The sequence below is a fragment of the Vicugna pacos genome, chromosome 11 (assembly GCF_048564905.1).
Source record: "Vicugna pacos chromosome 11, VicPac4, whole genome shotgun sequence".
Lineage (NCBI taxonomy): Eukaryota > Metazoa > Chordata > Mammalia > Artiodactyla > Camelidae > Vicugna > Vicugna pacos.
The window spans coordinates 33243424-33270565 of record NC_132997.1 but is presented as its reverse complement, the minus strand read 5'-3'; the positions used below and the strand labels follow the sequence as shown (position 1 = coordinate 33270565).

The 27142-nt window shown below is 42.0% G+C and overlaps 1 protein-coding gene across 1 annotated transcript in view; it reads left to right on the top strand.

Moving 5' to 3' along the window:
* Positions 1-79: 79 nt before the first annotated feature.
* The window catches only part of LOC116279524 (uncharacterized), a 68395-nt gene continuing 41332 nt past the window's right edge, over positions 80-27142 (top strand). The window contains exons 1-5 of the mRNA XM_072971060.1: positions 80-146; positions 1254-1293; positions 2922-3050; positions 9089-9307; positions 10025-10083. Of these exons, the coding sequence (XP_072827161.1) occupies positions 1291-1293; positions 2922-3050; positions 9089-9307; positions 10025-10083 (410 nt within the window). The 5' untranslated portion in view covers positions 80-146; positions 1254-1290. The remainder of the gene's footprint in view (positions 147-1253; positions 1294-2921; positions 3051-9088; positions 9308-10024; positions 10084-27142) is intronic.

The following is a 27142-nucleotide window of genomic DNA, read 5'->3' as shown; positions in this document are numbered from 1 at the left end:
GATGTGGGGCGAGGGCCTGGCGGGCGGCGCGAGGCGCGGGCGGGAAGGCGCCACAGGCGTGGTTGGGGTCGAGGGCGCCGCGGGCTCCCGGGGCAGCCAGGGGGCCGCGGGCGAAGGGGCGGCGGGCGGCAGAAGTCGCCCGAGTGGTGCGGAGCGAGGCGGGACCGGGGTGACGTGGGCGAGCTGGGAACCGGCCGGGCTTCTTCGGGGAGGGTTTGGCGGTGGGGAGCGCTGCCTCCTCGGGGTCCAGACAGTGGGCACTTTAGGCAGGAGGGAGGGAGCTAGTTGTTTGTCTTCTACATTGAAGTGAACTGTATCCTTCATTTAGGATTAAAAAGTCAGTTGTTACTGTATAGTTTATTTATTTATTAAATTTTAACTATTTTATTGAGGTATAGTTGATTTCTATAATATTAGCTTAGGTGATATACAGTTACTTCAAACAAGGATGATTTTTTAAAAAAAGCTAGTATCTTATAGGTGCATTTGCGTATTTGCTTTGATCAGCTTAGGGAATCAGAATGGAATACACATTTCATGAGTGGAATTTCTTAGCAATTTTGAAGTGGTTCTATTTAATGTGTTAAGTATGATTTAGAATGGACAGATAGAAGTAGGAGGAGTTGAAAAAAAGATATAGTAGGCCACAGATTTTCTTGTTGATCTTGCACAAGAAAGTAATTAACAATATCTGTTAGAATAGAGTGTATTGATTTAAGGGTTACGGTAGAAAATAATTCAAGGAATTAGGAAGATAAAGGGTGTTGGTCCATGATGATTTTGAATCCTTGACTAGTTTTAAATATTTGATAACTGTGTAACTTTATTTTCTCCTCTGGATTTCTTTGATAGTGATATCCAAACCAAATTTAAAATTATTTCCTGTTAGTTTGACGTGTTACCCTTGCTTCCTAAATTCCCAAATTATCTGATTTAATCTCATTCTCATTTCACCCATGATAGAAGTCAGATTAAGCAGTTTTTTTTCAGTGACCAGAAGTGAGTTACAGAGACAAGTCATCTTTTTTATGTTAGCGGATTGGGAAGAAAAACTCATAACTCTCACAGACTTTGTGTTGTGGATGACTGAAAATAAACTTTTACAAATTAAAATAAGTAATTTTGTTGATTAAATAATTTTAAATGTGATTAAAATTTTTTTCTAAGTCTTTTTGTGAGGTAAGTAAGCAAGGAAAATAATTAGAGAAGAATTCTTATGTTTTCTTGTCTTTTATTTTCCTTCCTCCCAATAGGACCAGACATATTATCAGTCATTTCAGGTTGCAGAATATGGTAAGAGTTTTTTCACTTATTTTGAAGGAAAACACATTTATTAATTTCCATAGAGATAAGGGAAGTTTCTAAGAGATGTATTATTTAAAGTAAAAAACCCCAGTGGAGGTTAAATCCTGGTGTTTCTTAAAAGTCTAAATGTGTTTCTTTGTAAAAATAAAAGTTATAGAAATGTCATTATAAAGAATAAAGTAGGAAAAAGATCACTTATAGTCCCTTTATGCTTGCCTTTTTCTTATGCACAGTTATTCTGTTTTTCTGCTTTGTTGTGATTATATCGTATTTGAAATTTTAAATTTTTTTATTTTTGAGCGTAAGCTAAGGAAATTCCACCTCGGAGTGGTCCCTAGCTTCTGTGCAGATGGAGGTCCTTGGAGGCGGTCAGAGTTGATTCAGGTGGCATTTTTGGCCCTCCAGTCCTAGACTGGTCTAGGGCCTAGGAGTGTCCTGGCGCTCCAAGGGTCTTTTTCCTGGAGCTGGATGTCGATCCTGTCCTGCTGCCTCATTGGTCATCTTGTTAGTTCTCTTGTGTTAATTGAATGATGAGATGCCTAGTTACGGGACAGATCTGTTTCATTGGTTAGTGAAGTTAAAGAAGATTTCTATAGATTGGAAGGGGTCAATATTTTTTTAATGAAGTGATTTGTCTTAAATAACATTAATATTTATAAAATATTTCCTATCTTAGTTTTTCAAAGCTGTTCAAAGTGTCTCCTTTTGGGATTGCCTTCAGGAAGCACTCCCTGGTGCACAAGAAGAGCAGCGTTCCTTTGCAGCCACATCTTAGTTATTAACTAGAAGTATACCCTCCCTTGACCTTCATGCCTCCTTCAGCTGCTGCCCTGTCTCTCCCCTCCTCCCAGAGTTGGAGCTGCATTTTCCACTTCTTCACATCTCTTCCATCTTTAGCCCCTCTGTTCTGCTGGGCCAGTAGAAATTTTAGCCCCGGTGACAGAATCACTCACAGGTCTGTAGACGTGGAAAAGTGCAGGTAGAGATAATTGTGTGGTTCTGCTCTGTCATCTTCCCCATGGTAACTGGCACATTCCTGTGAGGCCATCCCTGCCTAAGGATGCTGTTTAATGCTGACGGTGTCATGACTGTTAGTCTAACTTGCAGAATGTGTACATAATGAAGGGGAACTTTACTTTCTTTGAAAGTATCTACTTTAGCCACATGTGATAAACATTTGTAAGTTCATATCCAACCAGAAAACTACATGGAAAGGATACATTTTCAGCTGACTAACCATCTTCTTCTTCTTTTTTTTTTTTTAAATAACCTCTTCTGAAACCTCATTGGCTCCTAGACAGTTTTCTCTTTTAGTAATAAAATAAATGTTAATTACTTGGATCTTTCTATTGCTATTTTAATAGGTTTCACCAATCCCTGAAAGTGTAAAAGGACAGTTGTATCAGTGGCCTGAATGTGTGGGGCACATGTCATTGATGGGGGTCAGTAGTGGTGCTCAGAAGGGACCCCCAGAGGACAGAATAGACCTGTATGGTCCTCTTAGTGCCCAAGCCAGAGAGGTGTCTTGAGATCCTAACCGATCTGGGAAGTAGCACAGATGGGGAGATTTGGTGGATAGGAGCTGTTGGTAAAGCATTTCTGTTTCCTTTTACAAGATGCAGTTTCCCAAACAGGTATCTCAAGAAGTGCAGGCTCCAATGTATTTTTCCAGCAACGTGGTTAACATCATTGAACTTTTTGGTGATGCCACAGTCTTGAAGCCATCTCTCAACTTCACAGCCACTGTGAGTTGGCATATTTATTAATGGTCTAAAGCAGTAAGTTCAGTTTAGTGAAACAGAATGGGAGATAGTACTGTCAGTACTTTTAAAAACTTGAAGTAGATAACTTTCCCTCTTCAGTTATGGGAGGTATGTGGAATTGTTTCCGAATGACCTTTATCTACTTTATCCCAAAAAGTAGTTTCCAAAAAAATTCTCCTCAAAGTATATTTAACAAGCTGTTTAAGTTAGCCTTGGATTGCAATGTTGAAGTTTTGTAAATTAACTGAAGGAATTCGATGCTAGTCAAAAAAATTCCATTCCAACTTGATTTTTATAATAACTAATTTTACTTCTAGCAGAGGTGTGGCATTAAAAATTATCAGCACATCTACTCACTTCTTGAAGAGAATATTGAATTACCACTTATTACCTGAGTGAATTCTGACCCTGAGCAGAGTGCTGCTGGGCGGGGCTCTGAGACCTAAGAGAGACCCAGTCCCTCCCCTGGAGTCACAGTGTTTGTGACATTGATGGGAAAATAGACACAAAACTGTGATTCAGGGCAGGAAAAGATCCACGTCATGAGTACATTTCTATAGGGATTTAAAACAGGTGTTGGCAAACTTTTTCTGCAATGGGCTAGATATAAATATTTTTAGCTTTGTGGGCCGTTGGTCTAAGTCACCACTGTGCAGCTCTGAGGTAGGGTGAAGCAGCTCCTGCAGCTTGGTAGCCAAGTCAGGGTGACTGCTTCTCAACAAACCTTCTTTACAGAGAGACTGGATTTGGCCTCCTTGCCTGGCATAGCTTGCTGACCCCTGGTTTAAAGCAAGGAGGGATCACTTCTTATTGAATAGTTGGAGAGAAAGTGTATAGTTTCCGTGTCGGTGTATCTGTGGAGATTTGGGGACGGGGATGCACTCAGAGAGGGCATGCAAGCTGTGTTCCCCTTTCCCCATACCTTGTTTGCCCTAAGCTTCTCTTCTTTTTGGCTCAATATCCTTTTATAATACACCAGTGATCTAGTGAGGGAAAAAATGTTTTAGAGAGCTCCTAATTTTAATAATCTTATAATTTAGACAGTTGGGAAAAGTAAGTTTAAAAAAAAGCCAAAAACAACTTGAGGTTGCAAATGGTAATTTCCAAATGAATAGAGGGAAATAATGAGAGTTCAGAGAGGGAGGGCTGGCTTTGGGATAGGGGTGGGGTCATTCAGGGAGGCTTTCTGGAAGGGGAAGGTTTAGGCTATTTGTGAAAAGATCAGTCGTGTTTTCAGTGTTGAGATGTGTGAGTTGGAGGTGGGGAACCAGATGAGCTGAGACAGAGGTGAGCACTTTGATTGGCAAGTTCAGGGTACATTCAGGTGGCAGCAACTGGGCCAGGGCAGTGGCAGCAGAGAGCTCCTATTCCCTGTCCAGGAGTGGTCAGAGGGAAGACAGGAGGTGGAGCTTGGGGAGTTTGCCGAGGGTCCCCAGGGTCTCACCTGTTGTTTAACTTTATGCTGTTGGCAGTGAGGAGTCTAGAGCCTTAATGAACATGGGAGGGGTGGGGCAAAAGCAGTGCCATGGGGGGACTAGGGGATCTGTGTCCTGTTGGATGGCAGCAGCCTGGGCCAAGGCAGGGAGGAGCCTCCTGGAGGGGGGAAGTGGGCGGAGATGTCAGAAGTACTTTTCCTCTTCCTGGGGTCCTCTGGTTCTGCTCCTGCAAGCTTCTTGCTTGCTTTTATTGTCTCTCCAGAGTTGGCTCTCCAGGAGGGAGTCAGGGGCCTATTATAATAGACCATTTGGGGTTCTTGTTAAATTTGTATGTGCTGCCCAGGGACTCTTGAGTACCTTGGAATAATTTAAGTGTCCTTGATCTTCCAGGACAAAGTGTCAGAGCTGGGGCTTCCCCTGCTGTCGCTTTGGCGGTGCCTGTTTACTGAGCCAGTGAGGAAAGGAGGACTTGATTCTGCAGGAGATGCTTCTTCCTTGATAGTCCTGTCACTTCACTCCTGAGTGTCAGCAGAGGCCCTCGGGCACCTGCAGGTGTTCTGTGGCAGAGCTGGAGTTCCAGAGCTGAAACCTTCCCCTCCAGCACCCCTGGCGCTGGCTCCCTTGTCTACAGTTGGGCTAACTGCATTTGCTGGCTTGTTGAGATATTATGCACTTTTCTGTTTTCTGTTGTTTTCTTGTTGGTGCCTGTTCTGGCACCGTGTTTGCTTACCATAGATGTAGGTAGGAGTGGTTATTTTTAGCATAGCAGAACCAGTGGTTTGGCTGCTTAATTTTCAACTTGGTGTGTTTTTTAAACTTTGAATCCTTCATGATTTTTCTTGCAGTTTTCTCTTGATTTGTCTGTGTTAATGCTAATGAAATAAGGGAAACATCAAAATAGTTACCCCAAAGGGTACAATATCTTGAACATTTTTACCATAGCAAAATATATATGATATAAAATTTTCCATTTTAACCATTTTAAAAAATATAATTCAGTGGCATTAATGACCATTCATAATGTACAACCGTCATGGCTATCTTATTTCCAGAACTTTTCATCACTCTAGACAGAGACTCTGTGACCAGGAAGCACTAACTCCGAATTTCCCCCCTTCCCTTAGCAACCCTGGTAACCTCTAATCTACATCTGCCTATTCTAGAAAACTCCTATAAGTAGAATCATAAAGTATTTGTCCTTTTGTGACTGCCTTGTTTCAGCTAGTATAATATTTTCAAGATTCATCTGTGTAGTAGCACATTTCAGAACCTCGTTTCTTTTTATGGTTGAATAATATTCCATTGTGTAAATGTGCCACATTTTGTTTGTTTATTCTTCTGGTGACGGACGCCTAGGTTGTTGCTGTCCTTTGCTTTTGTGACTAATGCTGCGGGGCACGTTGATGTACAAATACCTCCTTGAGGTTTCAGTTCCTTTGGAGTGGAATTGCTGAGTCATATTCTAATTCTGTGTTTGGGCCAACTTTATTCATTCTTTTAGCCTGTTTTGCTCACTCTTGCTAGCAATGAGCACTGTTTTTATAAACAGTGTTGTTGCTGGTGAGGGTGTGGAGAAAAGGGAACCCTCCTACACTGTTGGTAGGATTGTAGTTTGGTGCAGCCAATGTAGAAAACAGTATCAAAATTCCTTAAAAAAAACTGAAAATAGACTTACCCAAAGATCCAGCAGGCCCACTCCTGGGCATATACCCAGAGGAAACTCTGGTTCGAAAAGTACATACAGCTGTGTTCATAGCAGCACTATTTACTATAGCCAAGATATGGAAACAACCTAACTGTCCATTGACAGAAGACTGGATAAAGAGGCTGCAGGGTGTGTGTGTGTGTGTGTTTATAGTGGAATACATTAAAAAAGGATAAAATAATGCTGTTTGCAGCAACAGGAATGCACCTGGAGATCATTCTATTAGAGAAAGAATGGAATTGTCATTAAATGAATAATTTCTGTTTTTATATCACTTTTGTTGACTTTGAAATGGCTTTTTCTGCTTGTGAGAATGTGAGGGTATGTGTGTCTGCGTCTTTGTCTGGATATGAGAGAATGTATGCTCATGTGTGTGCCTAAATTCTGAAAACTGAGCAATAGTAAAAAAAAAAGGGGGGGGGGAGTATCTTCATATTTTGCACAAAAACAAATGATCAAGAGTGAGTTCGGAGTATGGGTGACTGATAATTTAGAGAACATTTAAACTCATATTTTAAAAGGAAATTAAAATTACTCTTCCTAGGAGTGTGGCCCTGGGTATTGAAAGACACAAACCTTGTGAAGGGTGACATTAATGGTGTTTATAAGTAAAACCTGGCAATGTGACTTAAAGTATTTAGGTCTTTCATCTCAGGTATTTAAAGTTACTTATATGGGTATGAGTACTTTCTGGTTGAACATGGATGTTGTAGTTTTCACTTTCTGTTCTTTGATCCTACAATGTGTGGAGTTTACTGTACTTGGAATTACATCCGGGCCATGACGTGGAGTGTTTTTGGCTCCTGTCTAGATCTTTGTAATGAATGCTTTCCATGTGCTCTCTGTTATTTCTTGACGTGGTTGTATTTTTGGACCTATTGGAAGATCGTTTGCCTCCAGTTTGTATTACAAACTGTGCTGTTATTTTGGAATTAGACACAACACACACTGAGTTCTTCCTGGGCGGGGTCACATTTGTACATCCTAGTTCCCTGGATTGGTAAGTAGAGATGACGACCCAACTAACAGTATTAAGTGTGCTTTTAGGAAGAAGTCATGCAATGTTTTGACTGAAGGAAATGTATCAATGAGAATGGTTAATTCTAGAAGTTGTTCTCTTTTCTTCTAGGTAAAATTATATGAATATCATCTTGAAAGACTCTAGAACTCTCCTGGCTTCTATCCATGAATTCCCTGATTCTGTCAGGTGTTTCCAGTTACTCCACACTAAGCCCCAGGGTCTCCAGCTTTAGGTTGGTTCTTGCCACCACCAGACAGTTGAGTGTCTGTCCTGAAATTAAAAGAACAATTTTATTAAGACTTGTGAAGTGATGCATGTATTAAAAGACACATGGCCCGTTTAGCTGTCCTCATGTAATCATCTCTCCTAGACAGCCTTCCAATAGTGTTTCCCATTCTCTCTCTGTCAGGTTCAGCCTTTACTCACCTTGATTCGTGTTTACTTCCTGAACCCTGATGCCCACAGCAATACTCATTCTATTCATAGTAATACTTTTGTATCCTTTACCTTTTCTGAGAACCTTCTTCTACTTTCTACTGTAGCAGAAGCAGCCTGATACTCTTACTAGTGTGTCATGGTCCTAGAAACCTTCTCAAGTCACTGACATGAACATTTCTGCCTGTCTGCTCGTTCAGGGTCAGGAGGTACATAGGGTTCAGTATTTTCTTGGTGACTTCAAGATCATTGTCCAACAACCCCCAGCGAAGAGGCCCTTATCACTTGACTCTCAATAATTTCAATTACAAATCCTTTGATCAACATTCAGGTCACCCACTTTCCCTTTTCCTCTTCCTACATCGATGACTCTCACAAAAGATTCAAAGTCTTACTTTTGTCCTCCTGGGGGATTTGAATGTCCATATGGTTGGTCCATCTAATGTGCAGTATCCTGTGATCACCACTGTGGCAACACTGGTCACCCAAGGTCACGTTATCACCTGAACACTACTTTACCGCTGACATCTCAAATGCCTGTCCTCCCACCCTGTTTATGCCCTCACTCCTTCAATTCTATTAAATGTTTCTTTGGTCTTACTAAAGAGATTATCTTCTTTGATCTTGACATCTGGTTATTCTGGGTCAGTGGCTCCTTCTGCCCCTATTTTCCTCCAGTACCTGAAGCACATGGTCAAATGAAGCTGGTAGAATTCTTCCCTAGTCCCTTGTCCTTCTATGACATCGTTCTCATGAAACCCAAGATGGACCATCTCGACTCTTTATCTTACCCGTGTGTCTGCACCCTGATGCTTACCAAGGCAATCTTTTGAGAAACAGATGAGAAAATAAATGGGAAAACAATTAATAAAATCTTAGACCCAGAGAAATGCTATTCTTCATGAGCCTAGCAACTTTGGGATACTTTACAAAAATGTACAACCAATATACGCTTCCAGGACTAATATCTGAGTCATACTTTTTTGGGAATAATTTTAGCAGAGACTTTCAATGAGGGTAAATAACATTTCAATTCTATTGGCGTCAGGTTTTTCTAATGGGACCAGAGTCCCAGGATGACACAGTTGAGTCAGGCCGGTGGCAATACCATGACATGCAATACCTTTTCTGGGCACACCCTTACCACTCACAGGCTTTGGAAAATGAGAGAATTTAATGTTCATGGGAGTTTAATGTGACAACTAGAACTGAAGAATGCACTTTCCCCACATGGCTTAAGGTAAACTGGAAAAGCATAGGAAAGAAATGAGGTTCTTTTCTGATATGCTTTCACCCTCTCCTCGGCTGAACTTTTCTGTCTCATGTTTCTCTAAGCTTGGGCCTCACAGATTGAACCACACCAAAAGCAACATTTTCTTGAGGAAGTTTATTATGGAAAGCCTTTGATGATTTTTTCTTCCAGGTTAAGGTGATCACAGAGAAGAGTGATGATTTTGATAGTCTGATGGCTTCAAATGAAATCATTGCCCCAGGACCCCAGCAGACCGTCCTGGTTCCCAGTGAGGATGGGACAACTCTTCTTTTCCCAGTTACACCAGCACACCTGGGAGAAATTCCTGTCACAGTCACAGCTGTCTCACCTGCTGTTTCTGATGCCGTCACCCAAAGAGTTTTAGTGAAGGTAAGTATTTGAATTCTAAATAAATGAAATGGAAATTCATAGTTGAAAAGGAAAGAGAAAGTGATTTTTCTCTTGGTTAAATCTATTGGCAAGACCTAGTAGATCCTCTTCACCCTCCTGGCAATGCCCAATGGTTTTCCATCTGAATGGAAAACTATATCCCATCTATGTTTTAGAAGTAATTGCCAATGTCTCATTTAAATTTATAGGGTGACTAGAAGGCAAGTCATTTGCATTCACAATCTGTGTGATGTTGGGATCCTCTTAAATCATGCCAAGTTGGTATGTAGATTTTGAATTTTGGAATTCCTCCGTATGGGTAGAAGAGGTTTTGTAGATTTTTTTCAAAGAGAGTATGCAAACAGATGGCTCAGAATAGAGGATAAGTGCTTGTGTTCTGGAGTGAGCCCTGGGTTCGCGTGCCTGCTGTCAAGGATGCCTTTGGACAAGGTATTTTACCTGCCTCTTTGGATAATAATAGGACCCACCTTAAAGGATTTCTCATCACATTTTCTTTTTCTCTGTCATTTCCATTGCCATTCTATGAAATGTTTTATCAAATTTAACTAGAACATAAACATTTATCAACAGATTTGAAGCAAAAATCAAGACATGGGTACTTATCTCACCATGCACAGGCCAGACTTAATATCTGCATAGAGTTCTCTGTAAACAGATGAGTAGAGACCATGTTAATTGTGTTCCTTTTCTCAACAGGCTGAAGGGATGGAAAAATCCTATTCGCAATGCATCTTATTAGACTTGATGGACAGCAGGTGACAAACTACCGTGAGAACTTCTTTTCCCCCTCCCTCCTCATACAGTGAGCGGTTGTGAAAGAGTGCAGATCAGCTGCAGTTGGTAAGAATAGAGTGTATCACCATCACTGCTGGTTTCTTTGCATATAATAATATATATTTTTCATCAATTTGTAGGTGCATTTTCTTAGTCCTAATGAGAAGAAGTTGCAAAATGGTTTTAGTTGGTACCCACTGCTGATGACAGAAAGGCTGCTAGATGTGTGTCCTGGACCAGTTCTTGTCAGTCGTCAGCACGCGTGAAGCACCTGGGGAGCTTGTGTGAAGGCAGATCCTGGTTTAGGAGGCCTGGGTGGGGCCACAGATTATGCATTTCTCACAAACTCCCAGGTGATGCAGATGCTTCTGGCGTGCAAACCACTCTTTGAGCAGCCAGGCCAGACTAGCCTGTGGCTGGAGGGAGGGGTTATTCTAAGGGCAGAGCTTCTTGACCACTGGTGAATGCCAGCACCATCTGTGGGGCTTTGCAAAGACACGAATCTCTGGATTCTGTTGTCATTGTGCTCAGTGAGAATCTCTGGGGTTATGGCTAGGGCTTGCATATTTTGAAAAGTTTCCACGAGTGCTTCTGATCACCAAATGCTGAGCAACATATTATTTAGCAGTTCTCTGTGCAGAGCACAAGTAACCTTCACAGCAGGAGCTGCCCACTGGCTGGGTCAGTTGTGCTGTACACATACCTTAAGGCCATGTGTAGATTAAAAACATCTAAATAGTTTGTTAGGTCTTTAAGGTGTCAGGACCAGGGACACTTTTTCAGATGCTCTTTAAATCTCATTTGCAGGTATCATGCTTTTTATTATAACCCCCAACAACCAGTGCCTCTAGCGAGGGTTTTTTGGGGAAACTTAGGTAAAATTCTTAAAAAGAATTAAATAATCTCTCTACTCAGGGATGCTCAGAGATGTCTAAGCATCTCCCACACTGTTGAGATGCTGAGTGATGCAGCAAAGACACGGATGGCTGAGGTGCACACACACACAGATATACACACACATAACATACATACACAAACACAGATAACACACATACACAAATGCAAACACACATACACACACATACACACAAATACATACACATACACACATAACACACATACACACATAACACACATACATATACATAGACACATAACACACGCATACATGCACATACACAGGAGGGGAAGGAGCCTAGAATTTTAAATTACACCACTGCTGTTTACATTGGAATGAGTCTGCCTGTGGTTATTGAAGTGCTATGAGGTTTCATTGTAAAGCTTGATTTCAGTAATAGATTTTAAAGCTTTACCATTATATGGTTATTTATTTTAAAAAAAACTATTTGGTACTCCAGATGCAAGAATGTTAGCTTGTTGTCTGTTGGAAATTTTTAAGAGTCTGTGTTCACTTTGAATATTAAAAACATAACCTGCAGTGGTAATAATAGTTAAAAACATAGCCTGCAGCAGTGTTTACCTCACTGTGTTAACATCTGATGTTTAAGACATCATACACTCTCATGGCTGCAGCCTACTCACATGAAGCTCTTCCTCTGTTTAGTGGATTCAGTTTCTTTAGAAGCAGCTTTTTGCTAGGTATCTGGACTTGGAAGGGTATATATTTCTAAAATAAGCCACATGATGGATATTCTATACAGTTCAACCATAGTGGAGTCAGAATTAGAACTCAGCCTCTATATGTGAAAAATTTTATGTATTTTCCTGAGTTATGGTGTTAGAATATGGGTAAAGTGTGTGTTTTGTATACCTTTATATAACTAACTTTGAAGAATATTTCTAATCCCTTTTCATCCTGAGATTCACTGAAATGCTCGAAACACTTGTTAATTCTACTTTGTTGTTGCTGAATAGAGCACATTGAAACATACCACAACCCCTGCTCTTAGAAATGTCATTTCTCAAGAACTTGTAGTGTATTAGTAAGGAAATCAGAATAAAGTTCTATTTCTGTGAAGAATACTAATAATAAAACCTTTTTTTTCCTATATAAGAATGATGGTTTCTTGATCAATTTCTGACATTTTTGTCCAAGAATTTTTTTAAACTTACTGTTTGCTGAGATATGCCATGTCCTTGAGCTGAAAGTCTCCTAATTTGTCACATAACCTGCAAGTTCAGTACCACTTATTTGGCCAGTTTTCCTAAAAGCTTGATGCACAGTTTCTACTCTGCTCCAGGCAGTGGAATAACGATACTGCTTCTGGGTCAGGTGCCTTCTGCTCTCACAGGGAGTCTCTTTGCCACCAGTAATACAGTTATTTGAGGATTTACTGAACATATTAAATATCTTGTGCTTTTAGGAGATATTCTTGGTTCTTCCATCAATGGCTTTGCCTCACTAATTCAGATGCCTCATGGCTGTGGTGAACAAAACATGATAAATTTTGCTCCAGATATTTATGTTTTGGATTACCTGACTAAAGAGAAACAACTGATGGGATTTAAGAGAAAAAGCCCCTTTTTTCATTTATGAGGCAAGGGAAGCATTTTGGAAACATACTTTTATTTGTAAAAGTAAATTTGCTTAGTTATCTTCAGTCAGAGTTGACCCTAGTCTGTGTTTCAAAATGGACAAATTTTTATCTCTGTTTGTGGGACCAGACAAGGTTGAATGTGCCAGAGCTGCAAGCAGTGGGAAGCTGTCATCATCCTCCCTCAGCTCAGTTCTCAGTAATCATCGTCAAGATGCTTGTTCAGGAGTTCAGTTCATTTTATGTATTTTCAGGAAGTTACCTGAAATTTAAAGCCACTTAAAATACAAAGGAATGAGTGTGCACTGATTTGTTCCACATTCATGGAGCATCTCTTAGGGCTGGGATCAGATCCAGTGCTGAGGAGGTGGAGGAAGTCAGGCCTTTGCTCTCACGGAAGTCTCTGCCCAGTGAAGAAAGTCTATACACAAACGCACGTGGTGCCATGTGGCGGGGACCTTCTCAGTGCATTTAACATTTCAAGCAGTTGGGGGTTAGGAGAGAAGTGTGTTTATGGGGAAGCCCTGCTGGCCCCTTAGTAATGCCACACTGGCAATTCCTCTGCCCTGCTTTCTGCAGAGGCTGATACTGTTTGCAGACACCAGTGTCTGCAACTTGCTAATAACAACAGTTAACATCAGTTGAGTGCTTACTATGTGGCAGGCGGTGTCCTAAGCACCTTACATCTAATATCTCCTTTCCTGGTTACAGTCAGTGTGGTGACTGTCCTTGTGTTGTTACAAGTGAGGCAACTCAGGCATAGAAAAGTTAACTAACTTGCTAGGATCATGTAGCAAGTGCGTGGCAGAGCTGGGATTTCAACTCACTGTCTGGCCCCTGAGTCCATGCTCTTACTGTCCATACTTTAGGAGAAATTGAAAAGTTGTGAGGCCTTGTGACTAATAATAATGTAAACTTGATTTCCTCAAATGCTCCCAGAGCCAGCCACCTGAAGTCCCAATCTCAGTCTTGCACTGCCATTAGGGGCCTCTAGCAAGATCTCTGTGTGACCGAATTGATCCATCTGCAGAGTCTTAGAATAGTTCGTGCAAAGAGATAGGAAAATGCTTGTTCAGCATAAAGTATATATTGATCAACACTATCTAAATTCCTAAACCTTTTGGCTTTTTATTTTTGCAGTGAATGAGTTCATTGTCACTAGAGGCAAGTGTTAGTGGTTTTGCTAACTTTCCCAAAGTTAAGAATTAGAAAACTTAGTAAAGACATTATTTTAATGTGAGCTTTTCTTCCAGTTTCCCTCATTGTGTAGAGACTTGTCTATCCTAAACTAAACTCTATGCAATAATGATAGTAACTAAGATGGTTTAAATGTTTTACAAATGTTTTCATTTAATTCTCACAAAACCCTTGGAGGTAGGCATACTGTTATCATTTCCATTTTACAGATGAGTAAACTGGGGCATCAGGAGGTTAAATAACTTCCCTTTGGTTACCCCCAGGTCGTGTGGCTCTGGGGTCCATTCTCAGAACACTATGGGACAGTGTTTCTTGGCATCATTCTTTGTTGGAAGCAATAGGATGTGATGGAGTTGGACAAGGGATTGGGTCAAGATGCTTCAATAGACCTACCTACAAGAGGTCTCTGTGGGGGTTCTGATAAAATAGTAAGGGAGGACCATGGGGCCTTGTGGGTAAGGAGACACCAGAGGTTAGAATCTGGGGAGTCAGGTTGGACCAGAAAGAGCTTTAAGATGTTGGATCTGAGGTGATGCATGGCAGGCAGCTGTCCCTGGGAAGTTGGCCCTGACAAGAGCTGAATGTGAGTAAGGGGGGTGATGAGTGAGTAACCAGTGAGGCCTTGAGTATTCCAGGATGCTTTCATAGAAGAGAGGGGGCTTGATCACCTTGTCAATTGATCTATAATACAGTTGACCCTTAAACAACAAGGGTTAGAACTGCATGGGTCCATTCATATGCAGATATTCTTCAATATTAAATCTACAGTACTCCACAGTGTGGTTGGCTGAGTTCAGGGATGCAGTGGAACTGTGGATGCAGAGGGCCAACTCTGTTATATGTAGATTTTCCCCCGTGTGGCTCAGGAATCTACTGTATACACTTGTCAAAGTGTTTTGGAGGTATGGAGGGCCATCCTATTCACTTACCCTGTAGTCGAAGGCTAGTAACTTTGCGATTGTCATTAGTGGGTCACTCATTTGGCCAAATAGAGCCAGAATTGTGAAGTAGGTAGGGTGGTGGTCTTTTTTCATTCATTCATTCATTCAGACCTTCGTTGTACACATATTTATTGAGTACCTGATGTATGCCAGGCACTGGGAATACAAAAGAAAAAGAGTTCCCTTCCCTCCTGTTGCTTACGCTGTGGTGGGGTTAGGAAGAGATGGTTAACGTATCAATCAATACATCAGGCAATAAGAAAAATGTCAGATAACGATATGTCTGGCAAAGAATTAAGAGAGGTCATTGACAGAGTGGAACTAGTAGCTACTTTAGGTTGAAGAGCTAACACTTACACCGAAATCTGAATGACACAGGCCAGCCGTCCAAAGATCAGTCAGCAAAACATTCCCAGGGGAAGGAAGAGCCAGTGCTGTTGTGTTAGACTGACTCTGCTCAGCATACTTGAGGGATGGAAAGGTGTGAAGGGAGCGTCGCTGGTGGAGAAGAATGGAAGCAGGTGAGTCTGCAGAGGTGAGCAGGAGCCAGACCACTTGAAGCCTTCAAAGCAAAGGCAAGAAGTTTAGATCTCTGTGCTTTGGGAAGCCATTGAATGGAGTGATGTGATCTGACTGCTGGAGGCTGGGACAGGGGACAGCAGTGGCGCTGGAGAGGAGTGGCCGGATTGAGGATACATTCTGGAAGTGGGCTCTTCCCCCTCATCACAGGCTACTATTCTGTCCCCACTTTTAAAACGTTCCTCTTTTTCTTTTCCTACAAGGCCTCAGCCACCACCAAGGTGTTGGCAAAGTACCACATTTGCTGCTGTGAAAGTTACATTCCATTTTGGGAATATGTGCATCTGAATTTGTGAGTAAATTGCCTTTTTAAAACCAAAGTTTCAAAGTGGCAATTTGCATCTCGGTCGGGCTTTAGGATGAGTCTTGGGTTCTAACCCTGACTCGGTATCATTTGTGATTTTGTGTATCATGTCACCACGCTGAGCTAAGTTTCTTATCTGTAAAATGGGTCAGATTATATCTACTATGCTTCATCCATAGCACTGTGATATAAAACGGAAAAAAAAAAGACAACTGAAATGACATATTTAAAATTACATTGTAGTGGTTGAATGTGAAATGTTGTGTCTTGGCTTTCACATCCACGTGTATACCCATTTTCCATCACAGCTCACAGGCGTGAGAGTAAAAAGACCTTGAAGTAGGCAGGCCTTTACTCCATCACCAGTGATGTTTGAATATTCCCTATGTTCCTAGCACTGTGTTGTGCATTACGGAGAATGTAGTAGGAAGACGACCTGGTGTGTAAACCCAAGCATCTAGTTGGAGAGATACAGTTGGCCCGTGTGGAAGGATGGATACCGATGCTGGGCCTTCCAAAGTGGGGTGGACTTGGAGAGGTGGAGAGGGGAGAAGATGAGTCCAGACAGGGAAGAGCATGAATGGAAGCCCAGAGATGAGGACGAGGGTGTGTTAGGACAGCAGGGCTGCTGTGAGGGACCAGGGAGCAAGTGAGCATACGCAAGTTAGGTGCACATGGGAAGTCTGTGACTTGTTATTGCGTATGTGCAGTTCACGCTGGATGGAGGGCTCCCTCCAACAGGCTGCAGAGGTGATGCCTGGTGGCTGTACTGTGCACTTTGTCATTTGTTTACTTCTGTCTTTGACTATGAGGTTTATTGAAACAGAGCCATTATTTTTAAACATTGGTGAATGCCTTTACTATAGAGTTACTTTAAAAAAAACACAATGGACTTTTTATTTAGCAATAAATATAGATGGACAGACAGTTTCAAAGAAACGGAGAGAAGTCTTCGATGCTCCTCACTCGTTCTTCCCTACTGAGCGCCTTGTGTAACTGCTGCAGCAGCAGACCCAGGTGGTGATGTTAGTAAAACCCACAGCGCTGACAGAGATGCCACAGAACAGTTTCAGATGCTGCCAGTTACACACACTTGTTCGTGTGTGTCGCTCTGTCACCGCCAACATAATCAAGACACGGAACTGCCCCATCACCTTGAGCTCCCTGTGCTGCTCCTCACAGCTACACCTTCTCCATGGTCCTTCCTCAGAGCCTGGTGGCCACTCCTCTGTTCTCGGTCTCCAGAGTGTTGTCATTTCAAGTGTCATATGAGTAGAACCATACAGTTTGTGGAACTTTTTGAGATGACCTTCTTTCACTCAGCATAATCTCCCTGAGGTTAATCCAAGTTGTTGTGTTTCTTTTTATTGCTGAGTAATAAGCCCGTGTTATGGACAGACAGACCAGCATTTGGTTAATCACTCACTCCCCGAAGCACATTGGGGAGTTTCCAGGTATGAACTCCATGGAAAAGGCTATTCTGAGCACTCATGCATAGGTTTCTGTGTAGCTAGACATTTTCATTTCTCTGCAGTAAATGCCCAAGTGTTTCATATGCGGGGTCATATTATAAGTCCAAGTGTCATCATTTAAAGAAACTTGTAAACTATTTTCCAAAGTGGCTGAATCATTATATTCCCACCAACAATTTATGGGTGACTTTTTTTTTTGCATTGTTGCCAGCATTTGCTATTATCACTGGTTTTTAATTTTAGCTGTTCTGATAGGTGTGTATTGTTATGTCTTGTATTTTAGTTTTATTTAGATATAACTCACATACCATAAAAATAATCCTTTTATAGTGTCCAACTCAATGGTTTTTAGTATATGTGTATACTAAATATATATATGTGTATACATGTATTTAGTATATGTTTCAGACATCTGCAATGATCATCTTTATCTATTTTCAAAGCCTTTTCATCTCTCCAAAAAGAACTCAGAGCCCATTACCATCACTCCCAAATATATCCCTCTTCCCAGCTCTGGGCAACTACCAATTTGGGTTGTTTCCACTTTGACCTGCTATGAATATTTCTGACAACATTTACATACAAATTTTTGTGCGTATCGTGTGTTTTCACTTCTCTTGGGTATTTTCCTAGGAGTCGCATTGCTGGGTCACAGGGTAATTCTGTTTAGCCTTTTGAGGAACCGCCAAACTGTTTTCCAAAGCAGCTGCACCAGTTTCCATTCCCACCAGCAGTGGGTGAGAGCTCCAGTTTCTCTGCATCTCTGTCAGCACTTGTTATTCTCTGTCTTACTGCTTCTAGTCATCATTGCTAGAAGTGAAGTGGTTCTTTCATTGTGTTTTTGATTTTTGATTTCCCTGATGACTGTTGATTTGAGTGTCTTCTCATGTGTGCTTATTGGCCATTTGCATATCTCCTTTGGAAAAATGTCTATTCAAGCCTTTTCCCGAGGTTTAGTTGGTTTGTCCTTTTATTGTTGAGTTGTAATGGTTCCTTATATATTTGAGATATTAGACCCTTATCAGACATATGATTCCAAATATTTTCTCCCATTCTGGGGGCTGTCTTTTCACTGGGGTTTAAGCTTGTATTTCCCTAATGACTGCCAGGGTTGATATTCTTTTCATCTGTGTGTTGACCATCTGTTTGCCCTTGTTGGTGTGATGTCAGTTCATGTCTCTTGCCCATGTTTGTCATTTCTTCTTACTGGAGCTGTGGCTGTAGGTAGTGTCCTTTGTAGTATATGTCTTCAAAATGTTCTTTGCAGCAGCACTAGGGTGGGTCAGAGACACAACTGTTCCAAGCCACTCGTGGCTATAGCTTTTAAAAACTGTGATTACACAACACCTAACATGAAATCTGCCCTCAACAATCACGTGTAGAGTACAGATGTTAACTTAGAGGCAGGTTGTATAGCAGATTTCTAAAACTTTCTCCTTTTGACAAACTGAAAGTCTAGACCCACGGAATAGTAACTCCCCGTTCCCTCCACCTCCCGGCCCCTGGCCGCCACCATTCTACTTCTCACTTCTGTGGGTCTGATGGCCCAAGGTCCCTTGAATGCATTATTTGTCCTTCTGCCACTGCCTTATTCCACTTAGCATGTTATCCTCAAGGCTTATCCATGTTTCAGCATGTGACCATAGCTGTGGATTTTTTATAAAAATTAAAAAAATTCTCTAATTGCAATGTAGTTGATTGACAATGTTGTGTTAGTTTCTGGTGTCCAGCATAGTGATTCAGTTATACATGTATATACATATTCTTTTTTCTGTTCCTTTTTATTATAGGTTATTAGAAGATACTGAATATAGCTCCTTATGCTATACAGTAGGACCTTGTTTATCATAGCTGTAGATTGTGATCCATGCTAGGCCATTTCTCATTTTTAACTCATAATTAACTAATAATCATGAGTCAGTTTCCCCATCAGCAAAATGGATAACGGTAGGTCATTGCGGTATGGAACTTGGACTTGACTAAACTCAGAACTTTGTGAGTAATCAATCCCCTCGTCCCCCTCATGTGGACTTCTTCACATACGCAGAGCAGGTAGCAGAACAGTTACAGTGCCTGTGCCAAAAAGTCACAAGTCAGCAGGAGAAAGTTCTCATCCAGGTTTGTTAAAGAGGCTTCACTGAGCGACCTCATTTCTTCATTTTTAATTTCTTCTTTTGCATGATGAAGCTCAGTCTTGAATCCCCAAACCATTCCAATGTACCTCAGCACATATATATGGAAATGGGAACCAGCAAAGGATCTGAGTCTCAGTAAAGGGTCTTCTGTGCCCCCAATGAGGAGGATTCTCAAGCCAGCCCCACATGGCCCCATGAGACACCAAGTTCTCAGGGAGTTGCCATGGTAATGGGCTCTCATACTAGGAAGAAATGAAATAAAGCATTCCACAAGCCTTGCAGACTAGGAAATAGATGTTCTGATATCTGTTCCAAAAGTCTCCTGCAGTTGCTTTTGTCATTAAATTCTTTCTCTGTGTTTTATTGTTCCTATGTGGACACAGAGGCTGAATGTGTTGACTGTCCTTGTAGAAGCTTGACAAAGCAGAATAGGATTGGGAAGATTTTTGACCATCAAGCTGTGGTTTTAAGTAAGACAGGACGATCATTTATCCCCCTTCTTGTCTTGGAAGCAAAAAATCTGTCACCATCTGAGCTTTTCCTGTGAACATCTTAGCTTATGCAAACTTCTCTTGGGAAAGGGAAATGTATCTTTGCCTTTCTTCCTTTTCTTCCCCACTCCCCCTCCACCTGTAGGCCCTTGGCTTCAGCATCATCCCACCCTGGAAGCTGACCAGCTTCAGCTCTCTCCTTTCTCAGCACACACTGTGGTGTTGCACACAGGTGGGGGCATTTCTGGGGATGGACCTTGGGGGTCAGAACACCACCTGTGAATCTTGGACCAGAGGTGATCTCCTCCAGTCTCCTCCATATTACTCTGGTTCTCACTAGCCAGACCCTAAGGGAGGCTGTGAAGCTTCAGTTCCCTTGGCTGGTTTTCATCTTCTCATTAAATCAGCTGTGACACCTGGCAGAGCCACACTTCCCCTACGGGGCCTGGGCAAACCCAGATGCTGCCAGCATGCTCTGGGGGGTCAGTGTCCCCGGAGTGCACTCAAGGCCAGTCGGTTTACTCTGCCCAGGCACAAAATGAAAACTATCCTTGGTGGAAGGGAGGTGAAGAGTCATCCAGCTGACCGTTAATGAGATATCAGAGAAGGATTGTATGGGAAAACAAAGACCCACCCCAGGGCTACAGCTCTTAGCATGTGACTTGGTGATGCTGATTTGAATACAGTAATCATTATTTCAATCCTAAAACTAGTGATATACCCATAGAAGCTAGCATACTGTTCATGAAGTGTCAAGCCTCTGTGACAGCTTTGTAGGAAAGCAAAGTGGTCATAATACAGGTCAGAGGAAGTAAACCAACGGCTGTGTGCTTAGGACCTACAGAAAAAGCAAAGGAAGGATGTTCTTGGACAGTGTTAGACGGTAGCAGCGCATGTGCTATCTAAGTCATTTCTGTTTATTTGCTCTGAGAAGAGGGTTCTTTTTTCCTTTCCTTATTGTGTGGCCAGAGAGAAGGGTCAGTCTCTTAGTTTTCAGGGACATGGTTGTAGTTGTGTCTGGAGACCAGGGTTAGTCTCTGTGCTGTTAGTCTTTTTGTTTTCATCTCCGGGTTCTCCCTGCAGACCCAGGTCAGCCACCTGCCTGTGGCTTCCACCTTCTCTTTTTCTCAGAGGTCATCCTCCAGGCCCCAGATACACCTACATACTTTGCTGACCCATGTTTTGTAGCCTCCAGGCTCTGCTAGACAGTTGAAACTAACCCCATAGACTAATTCAAGGTAGAACGGTAAAGGAGATGAGTAGGCTGTACATACCGCCTTTCCATAAACATTTACATTTTAAAGCTTTAGAACCTTTAATTCTAAACAGTGACTGAAAGGGCAGGAGAAGTACATGATAGAAGGGGACTAAGAGGTGTAAACGAGTAGGTATAAATAAGATATAATGATGGAATGTACAGCACAAGGAATGTAGCTAATATCTTATAATACGTTTAAATGGAGCATCATGTATAAAAGCACTGAATCACTATGTTGTGAACCTGTAACAAATGTGATATTATAAATGAACTATACTCCATTTGGGGGAGGAAAATGAGTGGATCAGGCCACTCAGGCAAGAGTGGGAAGGTAGCATCTCCTTTCTGGATGATACGTTGGGTCACTCAAACCATATTGTTGGCACCATCCGGACACCATCTGTGCTCAAGCCCAGGCCCGAGTTCATTCCTCTGTCCAGTTGTTCCTAAGGAATATTAAACCTGCTGAAGTCCAGGTGTGTCTTTTATGAGTCTTTATTTGTGTAATCAGGCTGTAAGCTACTAATGAAAAGGAATCCTCTCTTTTAAATCTGATTCTTTTCGTGAATGATAGGAACTTAATACATATCTGTTAATGATGAAATGTTAACATGCCCAAAGGAGTCAGCAGGAAGTCTTCCCCAGTGTTAGAAACCTGCCTACAAGGCTTTACTGGGAAGGTCCTATGAGGGCTTGGATTTTGTGTTGTAAGAGACACTAATTCAGTGCAACCCTCAAGGGAAGGTCATTGCTTCTCCCCCGAGCCAAGTCATGTTGCCAGTGTGTTTCTCTCATGACTGGAACTTAATGCTTTGTGGAGAGATGTATCTGAGGAAATTCGCTTTAGATGGTGCCATTGTCAGAAGTGCGATCAGCTTGCTAATCCTACAGGGGCAGTGGGCTTGCTTTTTGCCCTTGAAAACCCTGCTTCATCAAAGCTGGGCTCTATAGGCATTTAGGGACACCAGGGAAATATGTCAAAGGCACTGCTTACTCTCCTATGCACTCTTAAAGGTGGTGGATACCATCTTGAGTGTTGGCCTGGGGTGGCCCACAGGGCTGACTCCTCGGATCACTCCAAATGAGTTCTTTGACTGTAGGTGAGTCGTTCAACCTCCCTCAGCCTCGGCTGCTTTATCTGTAAAAGTTGGATAGTGATCTCTCTTCACAGAAGAGATTTAGGATTTAAATGAGCTTTTCATGCAGAGAGTTTGGTGCAGGTTAGGAAATGGCTAGCTGGTGAATGGGAACTCTAATTTGGCAGATGCCCAGATGGTTTGCATTTTGGCCCATTGAACTGTCATCTGAGAATGGTGTGTGGAGGTAAAGCTTGCAGATCAAGACATTTGAGTTTCCAAGTGGAGACTGCTTTAAGTCTTGGACCCCAGAGGATGAGCATGGAGGCCCAAATGCCTGGAAAGCTGTGTAGTGTCTCACTTTGGCAGGTGGCGGGAGGGCAGGGGTTCGGTTGCTGCCATGGAGAGGGCTCTGAGTGGAGAGAGGGCTCAGAGTTAGTCAGCTGGTTGGATGCCCAGGATTCCTGTTGCCACAGACTGAATGTTTGTGTCCCCTCTCCCCTCAGTTCATATGTTGAAATGCTAACTTACAGGAAGTAGGGTACAGCCCAGTGGTAGAGCATGTGCTTAGCATGCACAAGGGCCTGGGTTCAATTCCCAGAACGTCCATTAAAAAGAAAAAGAAATACTAACCCCAGTGTGATGGTTGAGAGGTGACTAAGTCATGAGGGTGAAGTCTTATGAATGGGATTAGTGCTCTTCTAGAAAAGACCCCGGTGAGTACCCTTGTCCTCTCCTCCACATAAGGACTCAGCAGAAAGGTGGCCGTCTGTGAACCAGGAAGCCACGCTCACCAGACACCCGATCTGCCGTCTGAACCTCACATGTCACAGACTCATTGACGGTGAGAAGTGGGTGCTGCTGTTAGAGTTGCTCTGTCTCTCGTGCTTTGCTGCAGCAGGTGGACTGGACTAGGATACCTGTCAGCACTGTGACCTAGTGGGCTTTCTGGTTTTTTTTTTTTAACCTTTTTTAAGAGAAGTTTCTGGTTTACAGTAAAGTTGAGAAGAGATCAGATTTCCTGCACACCCTCTGCTGCAGCACATGTGTGACCTCTCCTGTTGTCACCTTCCTCTCCAGAGCGGTCTGTCTGTTGTAACTGGTGAACATGCACTGACACATCTTGATCATCCAAGGCCCACTGGTTTCCCTGGGGAGTCGCCCTTAGTGCTGTCCATCGTCTGGAGTTGGGCAAGTGTGTGGTGATGCAGACCCACCGTCAGAGCATCGTACAGACTAGCTCCGTACCCTCCCCTTCCCTGTGTACTGCTGATGCATCCTTCTTCCCCAAGGGTCTTCATGGGTTTTCCACAAGCATGAAGCTATTTTGTGTATGGGGTAAGGCATGTTTAGATGCCCACGAATCTATTTTTATCTACTTGCATTGTAAGACCAAGAGTTAAAAGTAGGTTCAGATCAGATGAGCTGTAGAAAAATCAACTCTAATATAAATTTTTTCATGGCTGTGGTTTCTTGACAGTTGAGCTTCATGTGTTGGAATTCTCTTAAAATCTTTGGCTACTCCTCCCCAGAGGGTAGGGACTGTCTTCTTCATTCTTGCAGCTTAACACACAGAAAATGCTCAGCAGATGCCCAGTGAATGAGTACATGAATGCTCAAGTACCTTCCATTTCCTGCCATTTGTGCTGTTCCATGATCTTCTGCTGACCACGGGCCACCCTTCCCTCACTTATGCTGCTGCTCCTACCCATCTTTCTCCCTATCTGTCGGAGGAAACTGGGCAGTGGCTGGGTCTCCAGAGACACACAGAAGTTGCTTCTCCCAGAGCCTAGGCTTGTGGCCAGTTAAGATGGCCTTGCTCTAGTGTCTGAACCCCATCTGGGGAGACATGGGGACTTGGGTGCCAATGACAGCCATCTTACCCCTGCAAGAATTCTCTTCTACTGTCTTCAAGACAGCAGGAGGCAGTGTGGAAGGGTATGTCTTGGGGCCTAGGAGCACATGACTGCTGTGTCCTGAATTTCTAGCCTGGCTCGTTTCAACTCATTGAAACCTGGGGAAATAAAGTTTAGCACCTGTAAAGTGGAGTTGAGTTGATCCAACTTGGCAACATGGTTAAGGGATGAAAAGAGTGAAATGCTTCAAGGTTGTCCTGTAAAAATTGCTGTAAATGCACAATGTGTCAGTTTCCCATCAGCTGCCAGGGGCACCCCTTTGTTTGACTGAGGATGCTGGCAACAGAAGGCTTGTTAGCAGGACTCAACCCACTGATACTTGGCAGGTGGGCACTGCTTGTTGAGAGCCCTCTGCTGGAGGCCTGACCATGTGCATGAAGGGAGACTGGAGACCCATAGACCCCAGGAGGGGTTTAGTAGTGATTTTCCCATCCTTCTTCTAGTATTATCCTTCTTAGGAGATAATATGCCAAGTAGGATTGTGTGCCAGGCTAACAGCATCTTTTACACAGAAGGATTTATTAAGTGGCTAAAATGATAAATTTAAGACCTGCAACATGTGAAATTCTTTCAGGTATTCTGGATTGATTTCACACAAGATATATTTTATCTTTGATCAACCCATCGCCCCCCTTCCCAGTCCTGAGGCCTGTTAAAGAGCAGTTATTGGTAACCTGGAGATGTCAGTAATGTCTGAATAACTCACGTAGAAATTCTGAACTAGGTGATGAAAGAGATAGAGGTGGGAGAAGATGGAGGAAGAAGAGGCAAAATGTAGAGGATTGGAGCAGATGTTTGCTAAAGGATTTCCAGAAAGAAGAAAAGAGAGGTTCTGTTTTTATAGTATTTGGAAATAATGATTATTGAAAAAGAAACCAAAATGAACCATAACCAAAAACCTGAAGTGACTGAATGATGGTATGAATTTGTAAATCAAGCGAGCAGGGCCTGGTGCAGAATGTTCCTGGGGAGATGGAGCCCAGCACCACCGGGCAGAGTCTCATGTTGTCAGTGTTAACTCTGCCAAGAGGTCCGTCATTTTATATTGTAAGTGGGTGAAAGATAATGTTTTCTACTGTGACAGCACAAAAAAAGTTGACTTCCAAATTCATCAAAACTTAATGTGATTTTTTTCCCTTCTGTTTGGGAAGTTGACAGGTGGGCAGGTGCTTACCTGTGCCCTGCATGTTCTGTGTGCTTTTTGGTCCTTGTTCCATGTTGAGATTCTGAAGTTCATGCTGCTTCTTAGTGTCATAAGATCTCCTCCAATCCTCTCATATAAAATTTGAAGAAAATTTTTAGAGCAATTCAAAGAAGGTAAAAAGAATGTCTGTGTGGATTAGGTTTTGTAAACAAAACAAAACAGAAAAACACCTTTTCTAAAATTGAGCTGTTACTGTGCATGTCAATACCCCAAACGACAAATTTCATTTACCTACCAAAGCTGTTGGTCAGTGTTAGAAAACAATGTTGATATAATCAGTTCTAAATCACATGTGATGCCAAGGTGACATTTTGAATTTGTGCTTAACTTTGGGGGAAATATTTCTTTAAATGGGTAATGCTGATTTTTTTAAGAGGATTGAGATAAATTATAAGTGGCAAAGTAATTTTTTTTCCCAGGACTTTCTAACTACCTCCTATTTTCTATACAACTAATAGCAGCAGCATAGAATCCCCGCCTAATGGGTACATTTGATGTCCTGTAAGGTGGTGAGAATAACAAGATCCCAGTGGGTTAAATTCTCACAGAACCAAAGAGCAAATGTCTTGAACATGATAATGAAGTTGAACCACTATTCTTATCAAGTAAGAATAGAAAGCTTCTGGTGCTGATGGTTAATTTGTGAACTGAGGGTATCCTTTGATCGTTAAAAAAAAGTTTAGTTCCTTTATTGTAAACCAAGAAAGAATGTTTTATTAAGTGTGCTTGTGAATGCCTTTTGTATGTTTGCATTTACACTGAAGGTTTTGGTCCCAATTTTATGTGGCCAAAGGTATTGATGTTTTATAACTTCCACTGTTTTTGCTTGAAAAATCTTCTAACACTTGTAAAGAATACCACTCATTCATATTTCCTTCTAAAATATTTAATGGTTTCTTTTAAAAGCCTAAACATTTTTGCTAATCGGAAGTTTATTTTGGTGTGTATGTTGCAATGTGTCATTAAGTTCTTGTCATTAATTGATTTTTCCCAACCCAAACCATGACTTAATAATTCATATAACTCTTATTGATTTGGGTAGTTTCTGTTAGCAAGTTCTCAACGCTATATTGTTTTCCAAAAAATATGCTTATTTTTCTGTAGGCTAGTACTGAATTTTGTATTTATTAATTATATAGTTTATAATCTAATGGATAAAATTTAATTGATCTCATATTTCTGTAAGCATGTTTAAAACTATTTTATTATTTTAACTAGGACAAATCATACTATATATCTATGCAAAAGCCTATATTTACTATTAAAAAGATAGAAAACATGAGAAAGAAAATACATATGAAACAAGGAAGACCTCAGTAGTCAAAGTGGATGTAGGTATGCCTCACTCTGCTAACACTGAGTCCCCCACATGCAAGGTTCTAAAGAGTGATGCTAAGCTCTTGCCTACCTTCTTCCCCTACGAGAACCCACTTGGGTCTCAGGTTGGAGGCTAAGCCACCCAATTTGTTTCTGGTGAACAAAAAATTGGCCACCAAGAGGATGGTCGTAACAAGTTCTTGGCACCAAGTCTCAATAAACCTAAGAGGTCCTATGTTTGGCCCAGATTCTGGAGCAAATAAAAATGGCTTAAGACTTTGTGAAGCAGAGCTGCTCACCCATTTTTGTTGAAGGTGGAAATGCACAGGGGGCTGACTGTAGTCCTGAGGAAATAAGCTCAGTGCCAAGGTTTGCCTTTTTCTCCTCAGAAGCAAAGGCCCTTGTGGGAGGGTTAAAGTAGGTCTGCTCTGTGCTCTCAGAGTGCTGGAGGGTCCACGACACAGGGGTTAGTCTGGATTCGATGGGCAAGTATGGAAGTAAAACAGGACAGAGCTGAAATTTTAACTTGCGTTCTCTGAGAGTTTCATTGAGAGCTACCAAGAAAAGTTACAAATACCCTATTCTGCCTAAGGAACCTCAGAATCACAGATGCTGTCTGCTCTGGCTAGATGGCCAAAGTAGGAAGAGGGTGAAA